This window comes from Rousettus aegyptiacus, unplaced genomic scaffold (assembly GCF_014176215.1).
Source record: "Rousettus aegyptiacus isolate mRouAeg1 unplaced genomic scaffold, mRouAeg1.p scaffold_m13_p_4, whole genome shotgun sequence".
NCBI classification, from domain to species: domain Eukaryota; kingdom Metazoa; phylum Chordata; class Mammalia; order Chiroptera; family Pteropodidae; genus Rousettus; species Rousettus aegyptiacus.
Window position 1 is genome coordinate 102,655,622 of NW_023416307.1, and position 18,673 is coordinate 102,674,294.

The 18,673-nt window shown below is 34.4% G+C and overlaps 1 protein-coding gene across 2 annotated transcripts in view; it reads right to left on the reverse strand.

The window, feature by feature from the left end:
- Positions 1-6,286: 6,286 nt before the first annotated feature.
- Positions 6,287-18,673, reverse strand: part of TAFA1 (TAFA chemokine like family member 1) — a 499,612-nt gene continuing 487,225 nt past the window's right edge. For both annotated transcript variants that reach the window (XM_036219984.1, XM_036219985.1), the window contains exons 4-5: positions 13,875-13,999; positions 6,287-9,010 (exon numbers count right to left, since the gene is read on the reverse strand). In XM_036219984.1, coding sequence (XP_036075877.1) covers positions 8,993-9,010; positions 13,875-13,999 — 143 coding nt within the window. In that variant the 3' untranslated portion in view covers positions 6,287-8,992. The remainder of the gene's footprint in view (positions 9,011-13,874; positions 14,000-18,673) is intronic.

Below are 18,673 nucleotides of genomic sequence, written 5' to 3' on the forward strand. Positions count from 1 at the left end.
AGATTATCTGCAAAATCGATCTGCATACCATGTCAATACCCTCTTTCACACCGTTGATAATAAAACAAGCACAGGACATGGCTAAAACAGAACCCAGGATTCTGCTACTAGAAATCTTTCTCCAGAATACATTCATTCTGTGAATTAGAAACATTAGAATATGGCTATTATGGTTATGAGTCCAAACAACTCACACGACTTTTACTATAATTTAGACTTCTCTATAATAGGGGTCAGAAAAATTTATAAAGAGAAAATAACCTTTCTGAGCCATAAATTTCTGTTGTAGCTATTTAACTATTGTTGTAGTGTAAAATCAGCTATAGCCAAGAAAACTAGTTAAAGAAAACAGTGAGGCTAATGAAAAATGTATCTGTCATGATTTGTTTCCCTGTGAACCCAAGTTGGATCCTGGTGATTACTGTTTCCCTAAGTACTTACAAAAAATTTTTAAGCTATCTACTCTGGAGTCTTGTCCTGGGCTGACCACAGGGTCACTGGTCTACAGTTATTAGAATCCATTTAAAAAAAAAAAAAAACAATTGTAACTACATTTAGCCAATATTAGACTTTAGATGCCTCTCCCAGATTCCTCAAAATTCCTTGGGACTACAGTGGTAATTTTTTTGATAGTTCTTTTTCAGTACTAGAAGTATGATGTCTCTCAATTAAGTAATATACTGAATTTGGCTTTTACTGGCTTAGGAGAGCCATCTCTTCTGAACTTCATGCACATCTCTTCCTAACTTCTCTTACTGGGAGCTTGAAATCAGCCATGGTGGAAATATTTACACCACAAAAATCAATAAATGGTACAAATCATGTCTTCTCTCCTTCCCCAATCACTGCACCCAGAGTACTTTAATTATTGAGGAGAGCTAAATACAGTTTCACAAATCCCTTCTCTTATCTTGAGTTTAGTTTTAACAATATTCCTTCCAGACGTTTTAAGCAGAAGATAATTTTTATTGGCACAGAAAAGAAAAAAACAGAAATAACATACATAGTTGCTTGAGAAAAATTTGAACTCTCTATTATCTGTGCATTACTTGCTTCAGGTAGTAAGCTTGTCCTACTTGCTTTGAACAATAGCTATAAAAAGTTTTTTAGGTTGATCTTAATATTTCTGGAAGTGAATTTAGGTCATAAGTCAATTTAATTCTCCTAACTATATACCTGGAGGTCTCTGTCACTCTTACATATAGTTTTTCCTGATTATTTGTCTTGGCCAAATCTTTTGCCTATGCCCTTTAAAATTCTAAACTGATACTTTAAATAGTTCACCAGTTTCCTATTGTTATGATTTGCTGTTGCCTGTACAGAATGCCATTTCTAAGAACCATTTTAAGATGTTTAAGTGATTCCCTAAGTCAAGAATAGAGAGCAGGGTTCTTTTAACTCATGCATTTTCTAGGATGTTTTGCTTGTTTCACCATTTGCTAAAAGAAAATACTAGCAATAGAGACAAATTTGAAATTTTTCTCATTAATAATTTAATTTGAACTTTGTTCATCGACAATGAGTCTAGGTCTCTAAGAGCAGGCTGAATCAGAAGGGAGTAAAGCTTTCTCACTATGACTTATTGCTAAGAGATGCAGCACAGCCTTAATCCTGTTTTATCAGGATCGCTTTGGATAACTAAATCTATGAAATGACAATTGACCGATATTGCTGAGACCTGAAGCTAAGCTTTCAACTCTTCCAAAAAAAGGAAAAGAATGATTCACTGCTCTGTCCTCAGGCTCTGACAAGGAAGTGGGTCATATATGTTTACTCTAAATACTCTAAAAACCTCCTTACTAAATATTCAGTTCCACTCGTATGCCTTTGCCATCTTTCTCTATTTTGGAAATATAATGATTATCTTAAAACATTGACATTGGTAAGAAAGTGAGAAAGTGAGACAAGAAATGAAAGGAAGCCAATAAAAAGTGTGTTTATGAGCAAGCTATGGATTTGGGCAACTGAAGCTCAGTCTTACTTGGTACCTCTTGAAGACTGAATAGAACTGTGCTGTCTAATAATGTGGCCATTAGCCACTTGTGGCTGATTATTAAGTTAATAAAATTAAATAAAAGTAAAAATCACCTCTCATGTCACAGGTGACACATTTCAAGTGATCAATATCTACATGGACATCTAGCTAGTGGCTACCATGTTGAATAGCTCAAATACAGAATATTTTCACATTGCAGAAAGTTCTACTGGGCAGCCATGGTATAGAATATGCCTTGGAGTTATCCCACCTCAGGGCAAGGAACCTATGGAACTGATACATCAAGTTCTATCTGCCAGTGGTTGATGGTTGCTCTCCTAATTATCTGGTACATATGTTCTGGATTATGCATGTCTGAAACCAAGAAGAGAATATAAGTGGATAGCAACAGTGTCTGCTTACAAATACAAATGTGATTGTGTTATTCCTTGTTTACAAATCTTATTTCATGGCTTCCTGCTATAATTCAGATAAAACTCGACGTCTTTATCATGTTCTATGTGGCCTTATGATCTGACTCCAAGGTTACTTCCCCAATATCATGCCACTTTGTTCTAATTGCTCTGCTTTGATGCTAACTGGAAGAGAATTTATCTGTTTTGCAAACACATTGATGCCTTCCTTGGCTAGGCTTTGTTATTACTAATCTTTCTAACTGTAAAACTCCCACATCCTCACTCCCATTCCCTTATCTCTCTGCATGGCTGTTTTCTGCTATTCTCTAGTTCTCAGACTAAATGTCACCTCATCCAAGGCTGTTCCTTGACTATCCTACATAAAGTTCATGTTTCCCTCCCATTATTTACTTTCTTGGCTCTTTTAGCATTTATTTTATCATGAGCTATAATTATTTGTTCACTTTTGTGTTTCATTGTTTCCCCTAGCACAATATAATGTCTGAAGTTATCCCAAGTATCCAGTACTGTGACTGACACATATTAAGTGCTCAACAGATATTTGGTTATTGAATGAATGTCTGAATGAATGAATGAATGAAAGCAGTCTTTACCAGTAAATTGTGTGTAAGACTAGGCATGAAAAGTCATAACTCTGTAGTAACTGGATAACATGTGGATTTGCTTGGACAATTAGCCTGAATGACAAGAGGACTGAAAGTGGGAAAAAGAATGGCCGGGTGATGACATTGTGTGTAGTTGCTGAAAATTGTCTTACATACTAGATTTCTCAGGCTATTAGCAATTTAGTTTCAAGATTAACATTTTGGACATCAGCAAGGTGCCTTCTCCAATGTGCAATTACTTGCTTGTGTCAATGCCATTGTTCAAGTCTGTGTTATATAGGCATTTTCCAGTGACTTGAAAACATTAGCTGTGGTAATGGCAAATGGGGAATTCAAAGTTGAGCAAAGGTCTGTCTAGTCTTTGAGCTTTCTAGAAAGAGACTATAAAATAATATTTTGGCTTTTTTTCTGTTTGTTTGTTTTTGTTGTTATTATTTGTTTGTTTGTTTGCCTTGAATGAGGCTAGCACTGACACAGAAAGCTTTTAGGTGACACAAAGTAAGAGTAATCTGAGAATAATAATAATAACAATAGCTTACATGCTGTTTTAAATTTATAAAACATTTCCATTTTCTCTATTTCCCTAGACCTCCATAACCATTAAACTTTGTACAATGATCTCCATTTTACAGATATGAAAACTCAGAAAGAGAGAGAGTTTACAAGCTTTTTAAAGCAAAGAGCAAAGACTTGACTCTTGGCGGGATGGCTGTTTTGGTTACAATTGTAGGGCTCTTTTCAATATATATAGGGATTTTTAGTCCTGAAATGTAAAAGGAAGAAGAAGAACTGTGACAGTGGTAGGGTGAATAGCAGAGGTGAGAGAGGTGAGAAACCTTGAGAGGGTCTCAGTCTTGCCATCTTGAGAGGCATCCAGGTCAAGCGACAAAGAAATCAAGAATTCATACACATGGAAGGGTATGTATGGAAGGTGGAAGTAGAGAGAAAAGGCCACTTTGATTGGGCAACCGTTAATTAGCATTATTTTAACTAAATGTACAAGATTCTCAAGTCTTTTAGCACCAGCTGTGGGATCTACTGACATTATACTGCTTCCTTTCAGTCCTTAAAATTTGCTCCTACACTAGTTTGGTGACCTCAGATTTGGAATCTATGGAAGTTTAATCTATTTACCCTACTCAAGCGTAGTGGTCAGCCCCTTTTTGCAACCCCGTCATACTCCCAATTGAGGATAACTGATGTCTGTTGCTGTACCCATAGTAGTCTCAGTGGCAAAAGATAGGCTGCAGGTCATGTGCAATGAACTGAAAACTAGCTCTGTCTGTGTCATTTTTTCTACTACCAGGAAGCACATGAGGATGAAATCCATAAGAATAATGGAATTTCAGGCCAGATTTGCAAACTTGTGTTTGTAAACAGAATAGGGTCTTCACCCATATCTTTTAATAAAAGTTCAATCAATGGGTTTTAAATGAGTAAAATTTGGAAATTTCATGTAAATCTCCAAATTTCTAGATTTTCCTAAAAAAGAAAAAACAGAAGAATTGGGCCACACAGGCTCCCTAATGCTGCATAGCAACAATTGCTTGGCACCAAATTCTGAGAGCTGGAATCCTGCAGGCAGCTAGGTCACTACCCTCATCACTGTGTGCTTAGGCACTAACAGGTGACCCTGGTTAACTAACTTGTGTACCTGGCTAGCTCCTGTAGGCATATATGCCTCTTAGGCCCTGTATGAGAACTACCCATAACCAATTATAATTCCTTCAAAAATGTATTCATGGAGTTTATTAACAGTAAGAAGCCACTTCCAACCCACTCCATGATATATGGTCATATATCCATGTACCATGGCCTATGGTTGAGAACGACTGTCTTAAGGAAAGTCTGGCGTCAAGTTTTTCTCGTAGTGTGCATGTGATGCTATCCTTGGGTTACAGCCTCTCTAAGTGGGTGGGAATTAGCTCTGGATAAAAAACACCTGGTCAATAAATAAGTCAGTTATGGTTGAAGTCCTAGCTTTCATATTCGGTGATCAGCTATTATTTTTAACAATGTGATTAGCTGCCAAAATCAATAAATAACAAGTTAATTTTTTTTTAAATAAAACTACCTAAATAAATTAAATAAATAGATGAGAGCCACTGGTGGACCAATGATGTGAGCAAGCTACAACATCCAATGATATACCTCTGAGATCTTTTATAAGGAAAACAAATATTCTTGACCTATTCAGCCTAAAATCTTTAAATCTTTAATAGCAGAGGATTTGTTTGTGTGTGTGTATGTTTGTGTGCAATTAATGACTTCCTTTTTAAAGTATGAACATGATTGTATTTCATCATGTTTATGTATACACATGGGTACTAGGAAATCAGATTCTATCCCTGCTTCCTCTAGTCCCGAGTCCCCACAATTCTTAGTAGTACCTTTTATTTTGTTTTCATATATTTATAAACTAGATGGAGGTGGCTTCAGCCCTAGAATTTGCTAGACACTAAATTTTTTATTTAGAAAACAGATAACCTATGAAAGGAGCTTTGTCAAGTAGACAATAAATTTTGAAATGGGACTGTCAAACTTAATTAAAAGAGAAACTCCTAATAGGACGTGATATTTGACCTTCTAGGAAGGACTGAATGTTTCATGCAGGTGAGAAATGTGTGCTCTCCTCAGATAAACATTTTATACCCTCCATAACTTACTATATTGGTGACAATGGCAAGGTGGTATAATATACTGCACTATAAAATCACTATATTGCTTTATGAAGTTACACTGGATTTGATCAGAAAAAGATGTTGAATTGTGTATTGGTGAAAACATCCTTCATCATTGTATAAAGGAAAAAAGCCGAGTAGTAAAACTTCTCCATGTGCTTGCCAAGTCCGTTAATACATAAATCTAATCACACAAAAAAGTCAACAAATAAGCTTTACCTTATTTAAAAATTTTTGTCTTATGAAATAAGCCATATTTTCATTTTTTACCTAGAGAAGGCCTCTGGATGAAACCCTTTGCATTTGTTCTAATTTTGTTATAACATTATTCATCCTACTTGAGGCACAAGCTCAAAATCAATATTAGTCATACCACACTGAGCTCTTTATTACCAGAAATACATGTTATAAGTTTTTAAACCATAAATGTTCAGATTCAATAGGCAGATGGTAGTTACTGAATTCCCCAAACTGTTACAAGTTAAATTTAAACACAAGTTGATGGTTCGCACATTTATGTAAGGGACTTGGATAAATCTAAATTGAATTTGATGACATTTACAAATATTTGAACTGTTTTTTTTGTTGTTGTTGTTGGTTGCCTTATTATGATGTGGTCTTTTTTTTCCACTTTGCTCTTTTTCTAGGTCTTTCTAAGAGGTCTGTCGCATTAACTGACCGATAGGAAATGAACTAACAGACCTGGACCTTTAAACTAGCTCTTTCATTGATTTATAGGCTCTGGTTAGAGAATAGAAAAAGCTGTGAACTCCACATATTGCAACTCATGAGACTGATCTGTATGTATGAGGCCATAGAAAATTGAATATACTTTTTGCTTCTCATTCATTTTCATTCGGGATCAAGATTTTTAAGAGTATTTCAGGAAACACTAATCTCATAGAAAAGGGCATGTGATCAGAGAATTTGGGGCAATAATAACGCTCATAGATTTTTTTTTAATGGAAATAATCTCATTTTAGTTAATCTTGTTTAAGAATGTTAGAAGACTTGCTATAAAAATGCACATGTCTGGTTCTCTTGAAAAATTAAGGATATGATAACACAGTGACTATATTCTCACACATAAATGTTTGTAGCTTCTCATTAAGCAGGAAATGAGCTCTCTATTAGTCAAGTGACCACCCAACATGTCTGGATTCTGGAAGATTTTTATTTAACTCACCTTGTTCTAATCTTTCTTGAAGACAAGGTGTCTTTCGGTGTATTAAAGGCTGTGAAAATTCCCTCAGTAAATATTTCTACTTTATTTTGTTTAAAATTTTCCCAAAGTACATTTTTTCCCAAAGTACTTTTTTCCCCCACATTTTGAGATATACTGTCCTAGATTATTTGTTGGGGTTTTGATTTCAGTTTTCACGCCTAAGATTACAGATGAAAATTCAATTCCTAATATATTACTTGGTACATAGATATGGACCATAGGCTCACAAGAAATTCTTATTTTCTGGTAGAAGTTTATGCTACTTTCTCACAAATATTTTTGAAAGTATTTGGGAAGCCTAAATTTTATATGAGGATTCCATTTCCATTTCTGGATGCTTTTAGAAGCATTCATGATGTAGAATCGATATAGCTGGTTAAAGTGTTTACACATTCAATCAGACTTCAAGCTATATGATAGAGAAGAAGGAACTTCTGGATTTTACCTGAGGTTTAACACTAAAAAAGTCCAGACTAGGGAACCCACTGCACTTCTGAGCTCATAAGTGGCCTGAACAACTTGCATTCCAGAGAAAAGGCTTTGGAGAAAAAACAGATACACTTGCAATATGATAAGAAATAGTACTGTATAGAACTATTAGGCTATTCTGAGGTAAACCAGAACTTAAGTGGGTATTTCCTTCACATAAGTAGTAGCTAAATAATTCTCAAAAAGAGAAGATGATCAATAATTTCTTTTTTGGGAGGTGAGCCTCATATGTATCATCTATGTGCTCACTATGAAAGCCCAATAATGGGATTTGACATTTCATCTTGTTGGCTGGACCCTGCAGTTATAATAATGGATTTCTGGTTTTCCAAATATTGTTTGTTTTTTTTTTAATAGTGGCTGTTATGGCAGCAAAAATTTCGTGGAAAAAATTCTGAATGACTAAGTTGAGTGTTCTATGGATTTGGCTAAAACTAATTCAGGAAAAATATATGACAAATAAAGAGGACAAGTGAGTTTAGAAAGAAGTTATTTACCACTTTAATAGGGCTGTCCAACATTTGATCACATAGATTATTCTGAAACCTAATTGTTTTAATGGTTTTTCTATCTCACCAGAAGAGATCCGAATACTCTTGGAAAAAGCAAATCAAACATAGAAAAAGTGTCATGATTAGACTTGTGGCTACAGCACTATGTACTTAATGATTCCAAACTTTGGATTTAATCAGAGGACATTTCTGCAGTCTAGGGCAGCTATACAAAGCCTTAAGACATTGTATTTACAGGACTTATTAATACAGGGATCCATATTCTACCATAATTCTGCCAGAGTCTTAAGAGCATCATGGAGCAGCTCCCTCCAAAATCCTCACTCTGATATGTGTAAAAGCTTGTAGTTCTAAAAATATTTTCCTGGAAGAGGTTAAAACGGTTATCATATATCAATGGAATACAAAGTATGGTTATATAAGCCAAGCTTGCATGCTAATATTGCACAGGGCAGAAAGCAATAAAACAGGACACTGTGCTTCCTTGGGCCATCTGGTAGAAACAGAAGGAAGCTCTTGATTCAGTATTATGATGCCTCAAATTCCAGGAGTCCACCTGTAGCTGGTCTTCCAGTGTGAGTGCCATGTTGAACTCTCAAAAGGGCACATGTCTTCTTTGCCGATAGCAAAAGAAATGACAACAAAAAGAGACAAAACAAAACATCTAGAACTCAAAGAGATACACCAGCCGCCTCAAATTGTGGTACTGTTCATTTCTTGAAGAGAATATATAATATTTCAAAATATTATATGTACATATATTTCAAATGGTACAAAGTAACTATAGATCCACATTAGAAGAGTTGATCATTCTTCATAATCCCCAAAAATTTCATTGAGAAAACTCTTTTATTTAAAACACACTTTCGATGGTGTTGGCCAAAAACTCTGGGTCTTTCTACTATAGGATACTTTGTGACACATAGTAAAAGCACTGTGATTATCTGGTAGCCAGTCAAAGTGCAGATAAGAAATCCATTTGGCTTGTAATGTGTTCGATGTTTTAAATTCCTAAAATGTATTTTCCGCAGGGTTGGTTTTCCTTTATTACTATAACAAATGCTTCTGTTAGGTTCTTGGGTGAATCTGAAAACAAAGAAAGAAAGAAATTTCAGGGAGAAAGGAACAAAATGAAGGTACAAAAAAAGGTGAGTAGGCAGAAAATGAGCACATTTTGATTTTTTAGGATATTGCTTCTTTCAAGTGATCTGAAGTAAAAAAAAAAATGTTAACGTCTATAGCAGTAGTTGTCAAATGATGATCAAAGCACATTGACAGGACATCATATTTTTATCAATTTATTAAATTAATTTTGCCATGACTGATGAGACAGACTCTTGAAGCCATGTCTAACCAGAACTGGCTTCATGGGTCTAGCGCCTATGCAATTGCAAAGAGCCCTGTGCTGGAAAATGCCCCACATTTAGTTTAATGATCTGATACTGAAATCTTGAAATTATTAGTAATTTTTGAACAAGGCAGCCCATGTTTATATTTTTAACTGGGCTCTGCAAATTATGTAGTCAATTCTGTGTCTGATGAAAATTTGAAACAGATAGGTCATTCCATAGCCGTGTCACGTTGGCATAAGGTGAAGTCATTGCCAAAGTTAGACCAAATTTGTTTAGAAACATAGAAGACCTTTGTAAGGCAAAGAATTGCTTATCAAATAATGACATAGTTGAAGGGCAATCAAGAGCATACTCCTATAGCTAATAATGCCATATAATCTATTTAAATATGGTCCCAAAGACTCCTATGTTCAAAAGCATAAATTATAATTCTAATAGAGTTAAGGTTCTATTTTAGAGTTCTGGGACTTAAGACATTTTTCTTCATCATTTCTTAATTCTTTGTAGTCTTAGAAATTTACTGTCTGGGTCTAGGGGTGCAAATCCATTTGAAGCTTTCAGGTTAGGTAGGAATAGTAATAAATGTTTGTATTCAAAAGTAGATTGGGCCAGGGGTAGAATATATGAGAAATCTTCACACATTTTTTTTTATCCTTTCTATATAAATAACAGGTCTTTCTAAACCTTGGTTTCCTATATTTCAGTGGTATTTATCACCTTCTGTTTTTACTATCTTCTTTTTTTCCCAAAAGGAGGGAGAAAGTGATGTTTACAAAAAAATACTTTATTTATTTATCTGTTTATTTCTACCAGCCCGCTACCCTCACCCCCTCGACCCAAACTTAACCCTATCCTCTGTGGAAGACCAAGGGCTCTGTGATGTTCACCATCACATCCTCAAAACCTTTATATAGTAACTTTAGGTAATAGAGACTTTAATACATTTACTGGTTAACTATTGATTTTCTCACTCGTCTAAAAGACATTAACATAGTGGTTTGTAGGAAATCCAAAGCTACTTGATACTTCAGCATTCTGTTATTTTGATCTACTTATTTACCCCCAAATACCTTTGATTTTCTCATTTCGTTTCCTTCCTCTTCCTATCACCAAACAACCAATATTTACTTTTTATCTGTGAATTATCACAGCATTGTCAAACAACTTATTTTCTTTGTGAAGAGGGCCGTCTGTCTAAATTAAACCATTGTTGCTGAATACACTGGGTATAGATTTGTTCCTGAATGTATGATCAATTGCCTTTCCAATTTTCAAACTTATGTTTTTCATATATTAGTTTAAAGAAAAGAAATAAACTAATAGGTATCTAAAGCCATAGGAAAAAATCTCTAGTCAGTATTCAAGTTTGTTAGTCTTGCTATAAACTACCAAACAAAGCAATTTTAATAAAACAATTGGAACAATGATCAAGCAGGGTCAGGGTTAAAATTTAGCCATGAAACTTCACCCAGATATACAAAGCTTTTCCCCAAAAGAGTGTCTGTCACCAGCTTTATTCTACTCCAGGCTGGGTTTTGGAGAACTTCTTAAGGATGACTACTTACTCTTTATAGGTGGCATTCATTCAGGAAGCTTCCTCTTTCCTTAAGGTTTATTCTTTCAAGTCTCCTGAAAGAAAAGTCTTTTTCTAATAATATTTATATTCCTTCTGTGTGTTATATTGTCTCCGAGATCCAATTTCACCAAGGTTTTTCTTTAGACTGTGGTCTGTTACACTGGCTATCCCCACAATCCAGAGTGTCTGGATGTTTAATTAAAACACCAAATTTCTACTCTCTACCCTCTTTTAAAAAGGAACATTATAAAAAATTACATTGCACTTTGAGCATCTTTTGTTTACATTATAGACTGCTGAGAAATTTGGCTTAAGATGAGTGTTGGAAAGTAACCAAAACGGTTTTGAAAAATTCTATGTAGAGGAAAACAGTGGTGTACTAGGAATTGTTCTTGAAAGTATTTTTACAGTGGGATTATTTTTTTAAAATAGCATGTGAAAGAAACTTCCACTTGTCATTAAAAATCTGAGTATGTTTCTTCAGTTTTATTTCTAAGAGCCACTCCTTTTGAATTAATCTTACACAGAACAAAAAAGATGATTGAAAAAAATTTCTTTTCACTTTGAGAAGAACTTGAATTTTTTTTATCCAAAAGATGACCCCTTAGTTAAGAACAGAAAAATGAAACCATGTGATTCAAATTAAAGTACATCTGTAAATTAAACTCTTTTAAAAGTTAAATTGCTAGAGTTAATATTTGAGGTGTGTAAGCACATTCATTCTCTAATGGGGAAGAAGAGAAAAAGCATACTAGAAAAATTAATATAAAGTGTGTTTTCAGAGCATATGATCTAAAGACTGTTGTTGGCATGCCATTTATACAGAATGGAAAGCTCCTGTATGTATCGTTTGGACCTAATTGGTACTTTTGTGTTTAAAAGTGTTTATTTCACTTTTGTGTTTAAAAGTGTGAATTTCTTGGTTAGGAAAGGAAAGAAAATATGTCAATAGTAGTATCTGAGTCTTTTCAAAGTTTAGAAAGTACATCTTTTGTAGTGTCTTCTTTTCCTTCTCTAAACAGACTTGAGAATTCTCAGTTGACTGATGTGTTGCTCACATGGCTGTAGAGCAGTTTCTCATTTCCTCTCTTGAAACGGATGCATACATCCTCTGCTTTCAAACTCACTGCAGGTACAATTTATTTCACTTGTACACTTGACTGGGTTGAATTCAGCCTACCTAGGGTAGTAGCAAACATAGTGTGCTCCAGCTTCTATTACCATGATCAGATTTTGCACTGTACTTCTGTGGTGTCAGAAAATGTCTAAGATGTACATACAACATGCCTAATGCTTCTGAAATATACTCTACAGAGGCTGGCCAAATAAAGTTACATAGGTCATGAGGAAGTAGCATTAACAATTTTTATGTTTTGTTTGTTTACAGTCTAGCTTCCAAAGAGTCTCCTAGTTGGTACTCTTAGAATTTCACATATTTAAATCTTTAAAAAATTTGACTTGTGTTATTGTTTTTTACTAAGTTTCAAGTCCAGAGGCACCATGAGAGTAGGGCGTAATTTCAATAACTGGTGATCAGTTATCATTTGGAACAGGGAATGGAAATTTGGTAGAAAAATATATCAACAATGTTTTTAAAATAATGGTGATTAGATTCATAATTCTGGAATTACACTGTCCATAATTCACAGTAGCTTCAAATTAACTTGTGAGGGTAAAATAAATTTCAGGAAAAATATAACCAAACGAAAACCTAAAACCTACATTCCACCTGATAATTAAAATGGTTTCTGCAGGTTTACACCAATCAGGCTTATTTCTTTGGGTGTTTCTTCTGTAGGTGTTTCATTGAGATGAAATAGAATAATTCATGCTGAGCTTCTCAGGTGCTCAAAAATGCAGGTTAACAAGCTAGGATCGTTCAGAAATCTCTCCTGGCTGAAAGCTGGGGAGGTATGGCCATTCACCAGCTAATGTGATCAGTACAGGCAACCAAATTTAACACACAAAGCATCTCCATCTATTTTATATATGAAAATAAAAGTGTTTATATGGTATTATGTAGCATTACTTTTGTTTTCTGCCTCATGAAACTGCAAGAACCAATTTTATTTTTTGAAAAGATAATGTTGAGAAGAAAGATCAAGTTAAGACTCTAATACAGGGGTTGGAATCAGAGATGCCCTTTTCAATTTGAGTCACCTTTTGGAAGACTACAAATTCAATATATTGGGATTTGAAATTAGTAGAGTTTGCTTTAAAAAATATCCAACACATTAAAATACATACACAGGGCTGATATTCAGGTGATGTGCACATATATGACCATACTGGTCATTAAAATAATAACATACCTTTGTACTAATAAATCAATAGTTAATGTCTTAGGTGTCTTGAGCACTCCACCTTCCCCACCATTCCCTTTAGGACTCTCAGACTTTTTTATGGCCTACTGTCTACAGAGTCAATGGCTGGCCTAGCTGAGCCTCTCCATCCTACTCCAGCATCAGGACACCAATTCTGACGGGTTGGGTACCCTCACCAGGTAGGTTGTTATATAATTTGAGGACAACTCCTTATTTAACCAAAGAAACTGAGGAAGAATTATTCACATTACAAAAATCACTTCCCTGTAAGTTCATCAAAGAATTCCTTTTAAAGAACCTTTAGAAAATGGCTGTACTTAAATTCGAAACTTTTCAACAAAACATCTGGACAAATTAGGCAAGACCCTAAATTTATTATCTATTCTGAGCACCATAGATGTTGAATGAATTAGCTAAATAATTGCCTCATGGCTCCTCTTCCCTTTGGCTATTGTAACCCAGCTTTATTTATCACCCAGTAACAGAAACATTAAACTGCTAATTATGGAAAAGCTAAATTCAATCTCTAACTTCTTGTTGATGTATGGACACTGATCTGAATGGTTAAGAATGATTTCTGTTGGAGAAAAGGTTTTCTTCTCTTCTGTTCAAAGCTTCTTTGGGTGCTGTTGGTATAACACAAAAGCAAATAATACAGTTTGTAACATGCACGAGACATTTGAAATAAATGAACTTACTCTTGTGGTCTTAATTTTATTGCCTGTAGCACACATCCATCCGGAATTATCGGGGAGTGTCTTACATTCTTCTCCCTCTAGACAAGGCTCCATCTCACACCACCATTTCCCAATCACTATGGAGGCTATGCAAAAACAGGAAATAAGTGTGTTTGCAATTTGTCCAAACAACTTGGGCACTGGTGCTCTGTCCCTCTGCAGATGTTAATGCTCTTTGAAGCAGATAAGTTCTCTTTAACCTTGTGACTAAGAATACTCTATTAAGAAGAATAAGATTTTAATTTATAAGTCTTACAATGCAAATATAATTATGCTGTCTGGTTTTATCCAGCTACGTTTTGTCAAAAATCTCCCCCTATGATGAAAACATATGGACAGGAAGACTTACTTGTTGGAGGAAATTGTATGTTAGTTTATGTAAGTCAAAATTGTGTATTATTTCTTTTTGATGAAGAGGACAAAGTGCTAAATGCTCTTCAGAATAACTGAGTTATTCTTTTCAGAAAGGCTAGTTTTTCCATCTAGCTTTAGTGTTTATTCCCCAGCCTATGGGTCTTGAGAATTTAAAAAACAAATTGACTGAAAGTACAAAAGAAACCTGCACACACACAAAAAAACACGCCAAAAACCAAGAGTAAAAATAAATGAAAATATTTATTTCCAGTCACAATATATTTGATACATGCTGCGGTTTCCTTTTAATATGTTTAATATGATGTGGGTGGAACTTTCAAAATTTAAGCCCCTGATAAAACAGCTCTACTTTTCAAGGTGATATCAAGATTGACCACAATAGGCAGCTGGCAATGAATTTAGTAGATATATTTACAGAACACTTTTTTTTTTGATAATAAGATTTTATAAAACTAGTGACTAGATTCACTCAATACAAATTAAGAAGCTCCACAGTTTTATCAATGCCTTGAGTGAAAATTATTTCTGTCTAAGCATCAGTCACTTCTGAAGCTCCTTTAGGTATTAGTTTTTCACAAACCCTCGTTGGCTTTTCTAGTCAAGATCTTCAAAATGTCCACCAGTATTTTTATTGTGCTACTTTCTGATTGGCTGTTTTTGCACTGGAATGAAAGCCTAGTTCTTTCCATGATCACCTGTCAACTCCTCACACCCCAAAGATGAGTCTCCACCACACTGCTTAATTCTCACAAACAACAACAATAAACAACATTTGTTAATTTGAAAATGAAATGGAGTAAACTGTGCGATGAAGCAGGAGAACATTAAAATTCTCTCTCCATCCTGCATTTGCCAGAGAGATTAGATTATTAGCTTAAAAGAAGAATAGTTTGAATATCCAGATATCTGCATTCAGATTTTCCTCTTTCTACACTTTTCTTAGTTCTGTCTTTTTCTTCTTTAGAATCTAGTCTTCCTCAATCTTTGAGTAAAAATTACTATGTAGGATTATATATGCAAAATCATTATAAGCTCAATTTAAAGATGTTTTCAAGGTAAATTTATCTATATTTGATTTGTGCCCTATACATGGACCAGACCAAACCATAAAAATGCAACTCCATTAGATATGGCAAGCAAGTATAGGAAGTAAAATCTTCTAAATAGTTTATCCATATGCAAGACAATGTGATATTTTGGTAAAACACAGAGTTATAACAGAAAACACAAATTCTCCACAGGGTACAAAATGATTATATGAATGTTTTCCTTTTTCATAGTAGGGCTCTGTGCCAGAACATGGAGTAGGAAAAATTCTAGTCATGGATTTTAGTCTAGTTATGTAAACTAATGGATGACAATGTTAAGTAAGGGAAACATATATTTGGGCAACAAGGAAAACATATGTAGTGATAAAAGGGAACAAAAATAAATTGCAAAGCTTCCAATAAGGTAATACAAAAGTCAATGTTGGCAATGGTTTTTGAGAACCTACAATCTGAACCTCCCTTTCAGCCATCGCTCAGTCAGAAATAGGCCTGTCACATTTGCCATGCTTGTCCCCTTAAAGCCCATCTAATGTTTTTATATTACTTGCCCTGAGTCTGTATCACCAAGAATGGAAACCCTCTGATCTCAGCTCTGAGGGGAAACTGCCTTTCTCAACAGCCTTTGATTTACCATTTTGTCACTCTTTTCTCACAGAAGCTCAGGAATAATGAACTGCTCAGGAGGTCAGCCTCTAGTATATTTGCCCACGTGTGAAAGACCCTGTCCTTTGTTTTTGTTGTTAGGCTGCTTAGAATTGACCTACTTTGTTGCAAGCTAACAAAATAATTTCTTTTTTCCCTAAGCATCAGAATCTGCAAAATGAAGATGTAGACAATAGGAAAAAGAATACATATTAAAATCCACATATCACCTTTAATTCATGGTTATAAATATCCAGTGGCACATAGGGAAAAGAAAAGGCTTTCAAAAATAAAAATGTCCCAAGACATGTCTATAAATTCTAAAAATTCATATTATACTTGCCTTTCCTAAATAAAGTTTGATGATTTGGCACTACCCTCTGACTTATTAGACTCTAGTTTTTTCTTCCAGTTTTGCTCTTCTAAAGATGCTCTTAGACTGATCTTATTTCCAATTTGTGCATTATATAGTCATCTTACTATCTATCACTTCATGTTCTAGGTCAAACTTTAGTTTTCAATTTTATTTTTTTTTTCATAAACTTACATTTATTGCAATATCTCTAAAAAAATTCACAGAGGGGATTTAAAAATTACTCCCTTTTCTCTCATACTGGAAGCTATGTAAAGCCTTCAGATTATTAGAAATAAAATGATCAATTAGATTAATAAGAGGAACTAATATTAATTCTCTGTAAGGATTTTTATATTTTTTCTTGTGGATATATTTATAATAAAAATTTAAATATTAAAATCCTTAAATATATTGAATTATAATGCTCAGTACAATAATAAAAATGATAACTGACATTTCAAAATGCTTTGATATGTTTCTGTGTTAAGTACTTTAAAAGCATTATCTTCATCTTCGTAGCAACCCTATAAAGTGGGAATTATTTTGAACCAATTTTATAGATGAAAAAACTGAAACCCGGAGAAGTTAAATAACGTCCCCAAGCTTACACGTGTAGCAAGTGCAGGGATTGACACTAGAATCTAGTTCTGCTTAATCACAAAAATAACATTTTTTTTTAATCATTGTAATGCTGACTCATTCTAGTTTTCTGTTCAGGATTCATGCAACTCTAACAAAGATGAGTAAATGAATGAATTCTCTCTACTGTATTATTATTGAAAATAACTTTCATGTCGACACAAACATTTGAGAAAAACAAATACATCTGGTTCTTGTAAAATTAAGTTAACTTAAATAATTTGGGAAATGATCAGTTTATCTCATACTTAAGTCTTCCTAGTCTGAGCTACAAATGGCTTGATTTCATTAGTTATAGCATTTTAATAGAAAGTCTCACTAGTGAACAATTTTTGAAGCCATAAGAAACTCGTGAGGTAGATACATAGTGCTATAAAGACTTTTCTAGAACAACTGAGTTAATTAAGTAACAGCTGCAAAACCAGCTCTCTTTTATCTGTGGTGATTACAAAAGAGGGTCTTAAAGGTCCCTTTAACCCTGGGGTTCTGGGATTCATTTGGTGAATGTGCCATGTTCAGAAAAATATCTGATCTTCAACTTTTTCAAGAATGTTCACCTTCCCTTGGGAGCGTCTTAAAATCACAAAAGCCACTTTTAATCATGAGTCTTGATTTTGCCCTTATATCAGGTCATTTTGCGGTGGAGAAGAGAGAGACTGTAAAAGGAGAATCAATCCATCTTTCAGGGATAAATCTTAAATAGGGAAGAAATCCTTTTTTGTTGTTGTTGTTATTTTTTAATCCACTTTGAGGTATTTTACCATGGGAATAGAACAAGGTACTAATAAGCAATGGGTTTAATAAATACCGCACATACACTTTGTATTGTCTAAGAACTATAGTCCCTTTTTATAATTTCAATAAATATTGTTCGAGTCTCAATTCAACACTTTCAATACCTGATTTACTGAGAGGGTAAAATAATGAACATGACACAGCGCCAACCCTGAGAGCTTACAATTTAGCACGGGGCTTCCCAATTCGCGCGCTATTGGCATTTTGGAGTAAATTATGATAAGGAGGTATAAATGAGCAAAGTGCTTCTTTACCAGTAAATTGTTATTGTGCCAGAGGAGCAGGCTCACAGTGGTGAGTAGGAAGAGAAAACCTTAATAAGAGGTGGAAGTTTTTGAAATCAAGGAACCTGAGCTTTTTTTTTTTTTTTTTTTTTTTAAATAATTTGTATTTTCTTAAAGGAATGGTAAGGCACTAAAAATTTTATATAGATTCTATATTTGGTGAGCAAAGGGAAGATATGATTACAGGAAAGATTAATTCAGCAGTGATGTGCCAGGTGGAAGGAGAAAGAATCCAGCAACTGAAATGCCAGTTAAGCATTTCAGCATTTGAACAGAGAAGGAATAGGTCTTCATTTTGGATGCTTACTCTACAACTGCAAAGAACAGCAGAGCTGCAACTGAAGAAATGTTATGTATGGCTAGTAACCATATTCGCTGTAACCTTAAAAACATTGGACTCTAATTATTAGCTAATATGCCTGCCTACTCACTAGGCAGTGAGCTCCCTGAGGGCAGAAGCATTCTGCATTCATCTTTGAATGGCATAGGATAGCTCGAGATAAGTTTGCAATTTATAAATAAATAAATGAATTAAAAAAGAAATGAGAAGAAAAAATAATGCCTACATCAAAGGATTTGTGAGGATTACAGAAAAAAAAATGCATCTTAAGAACTGAGCAG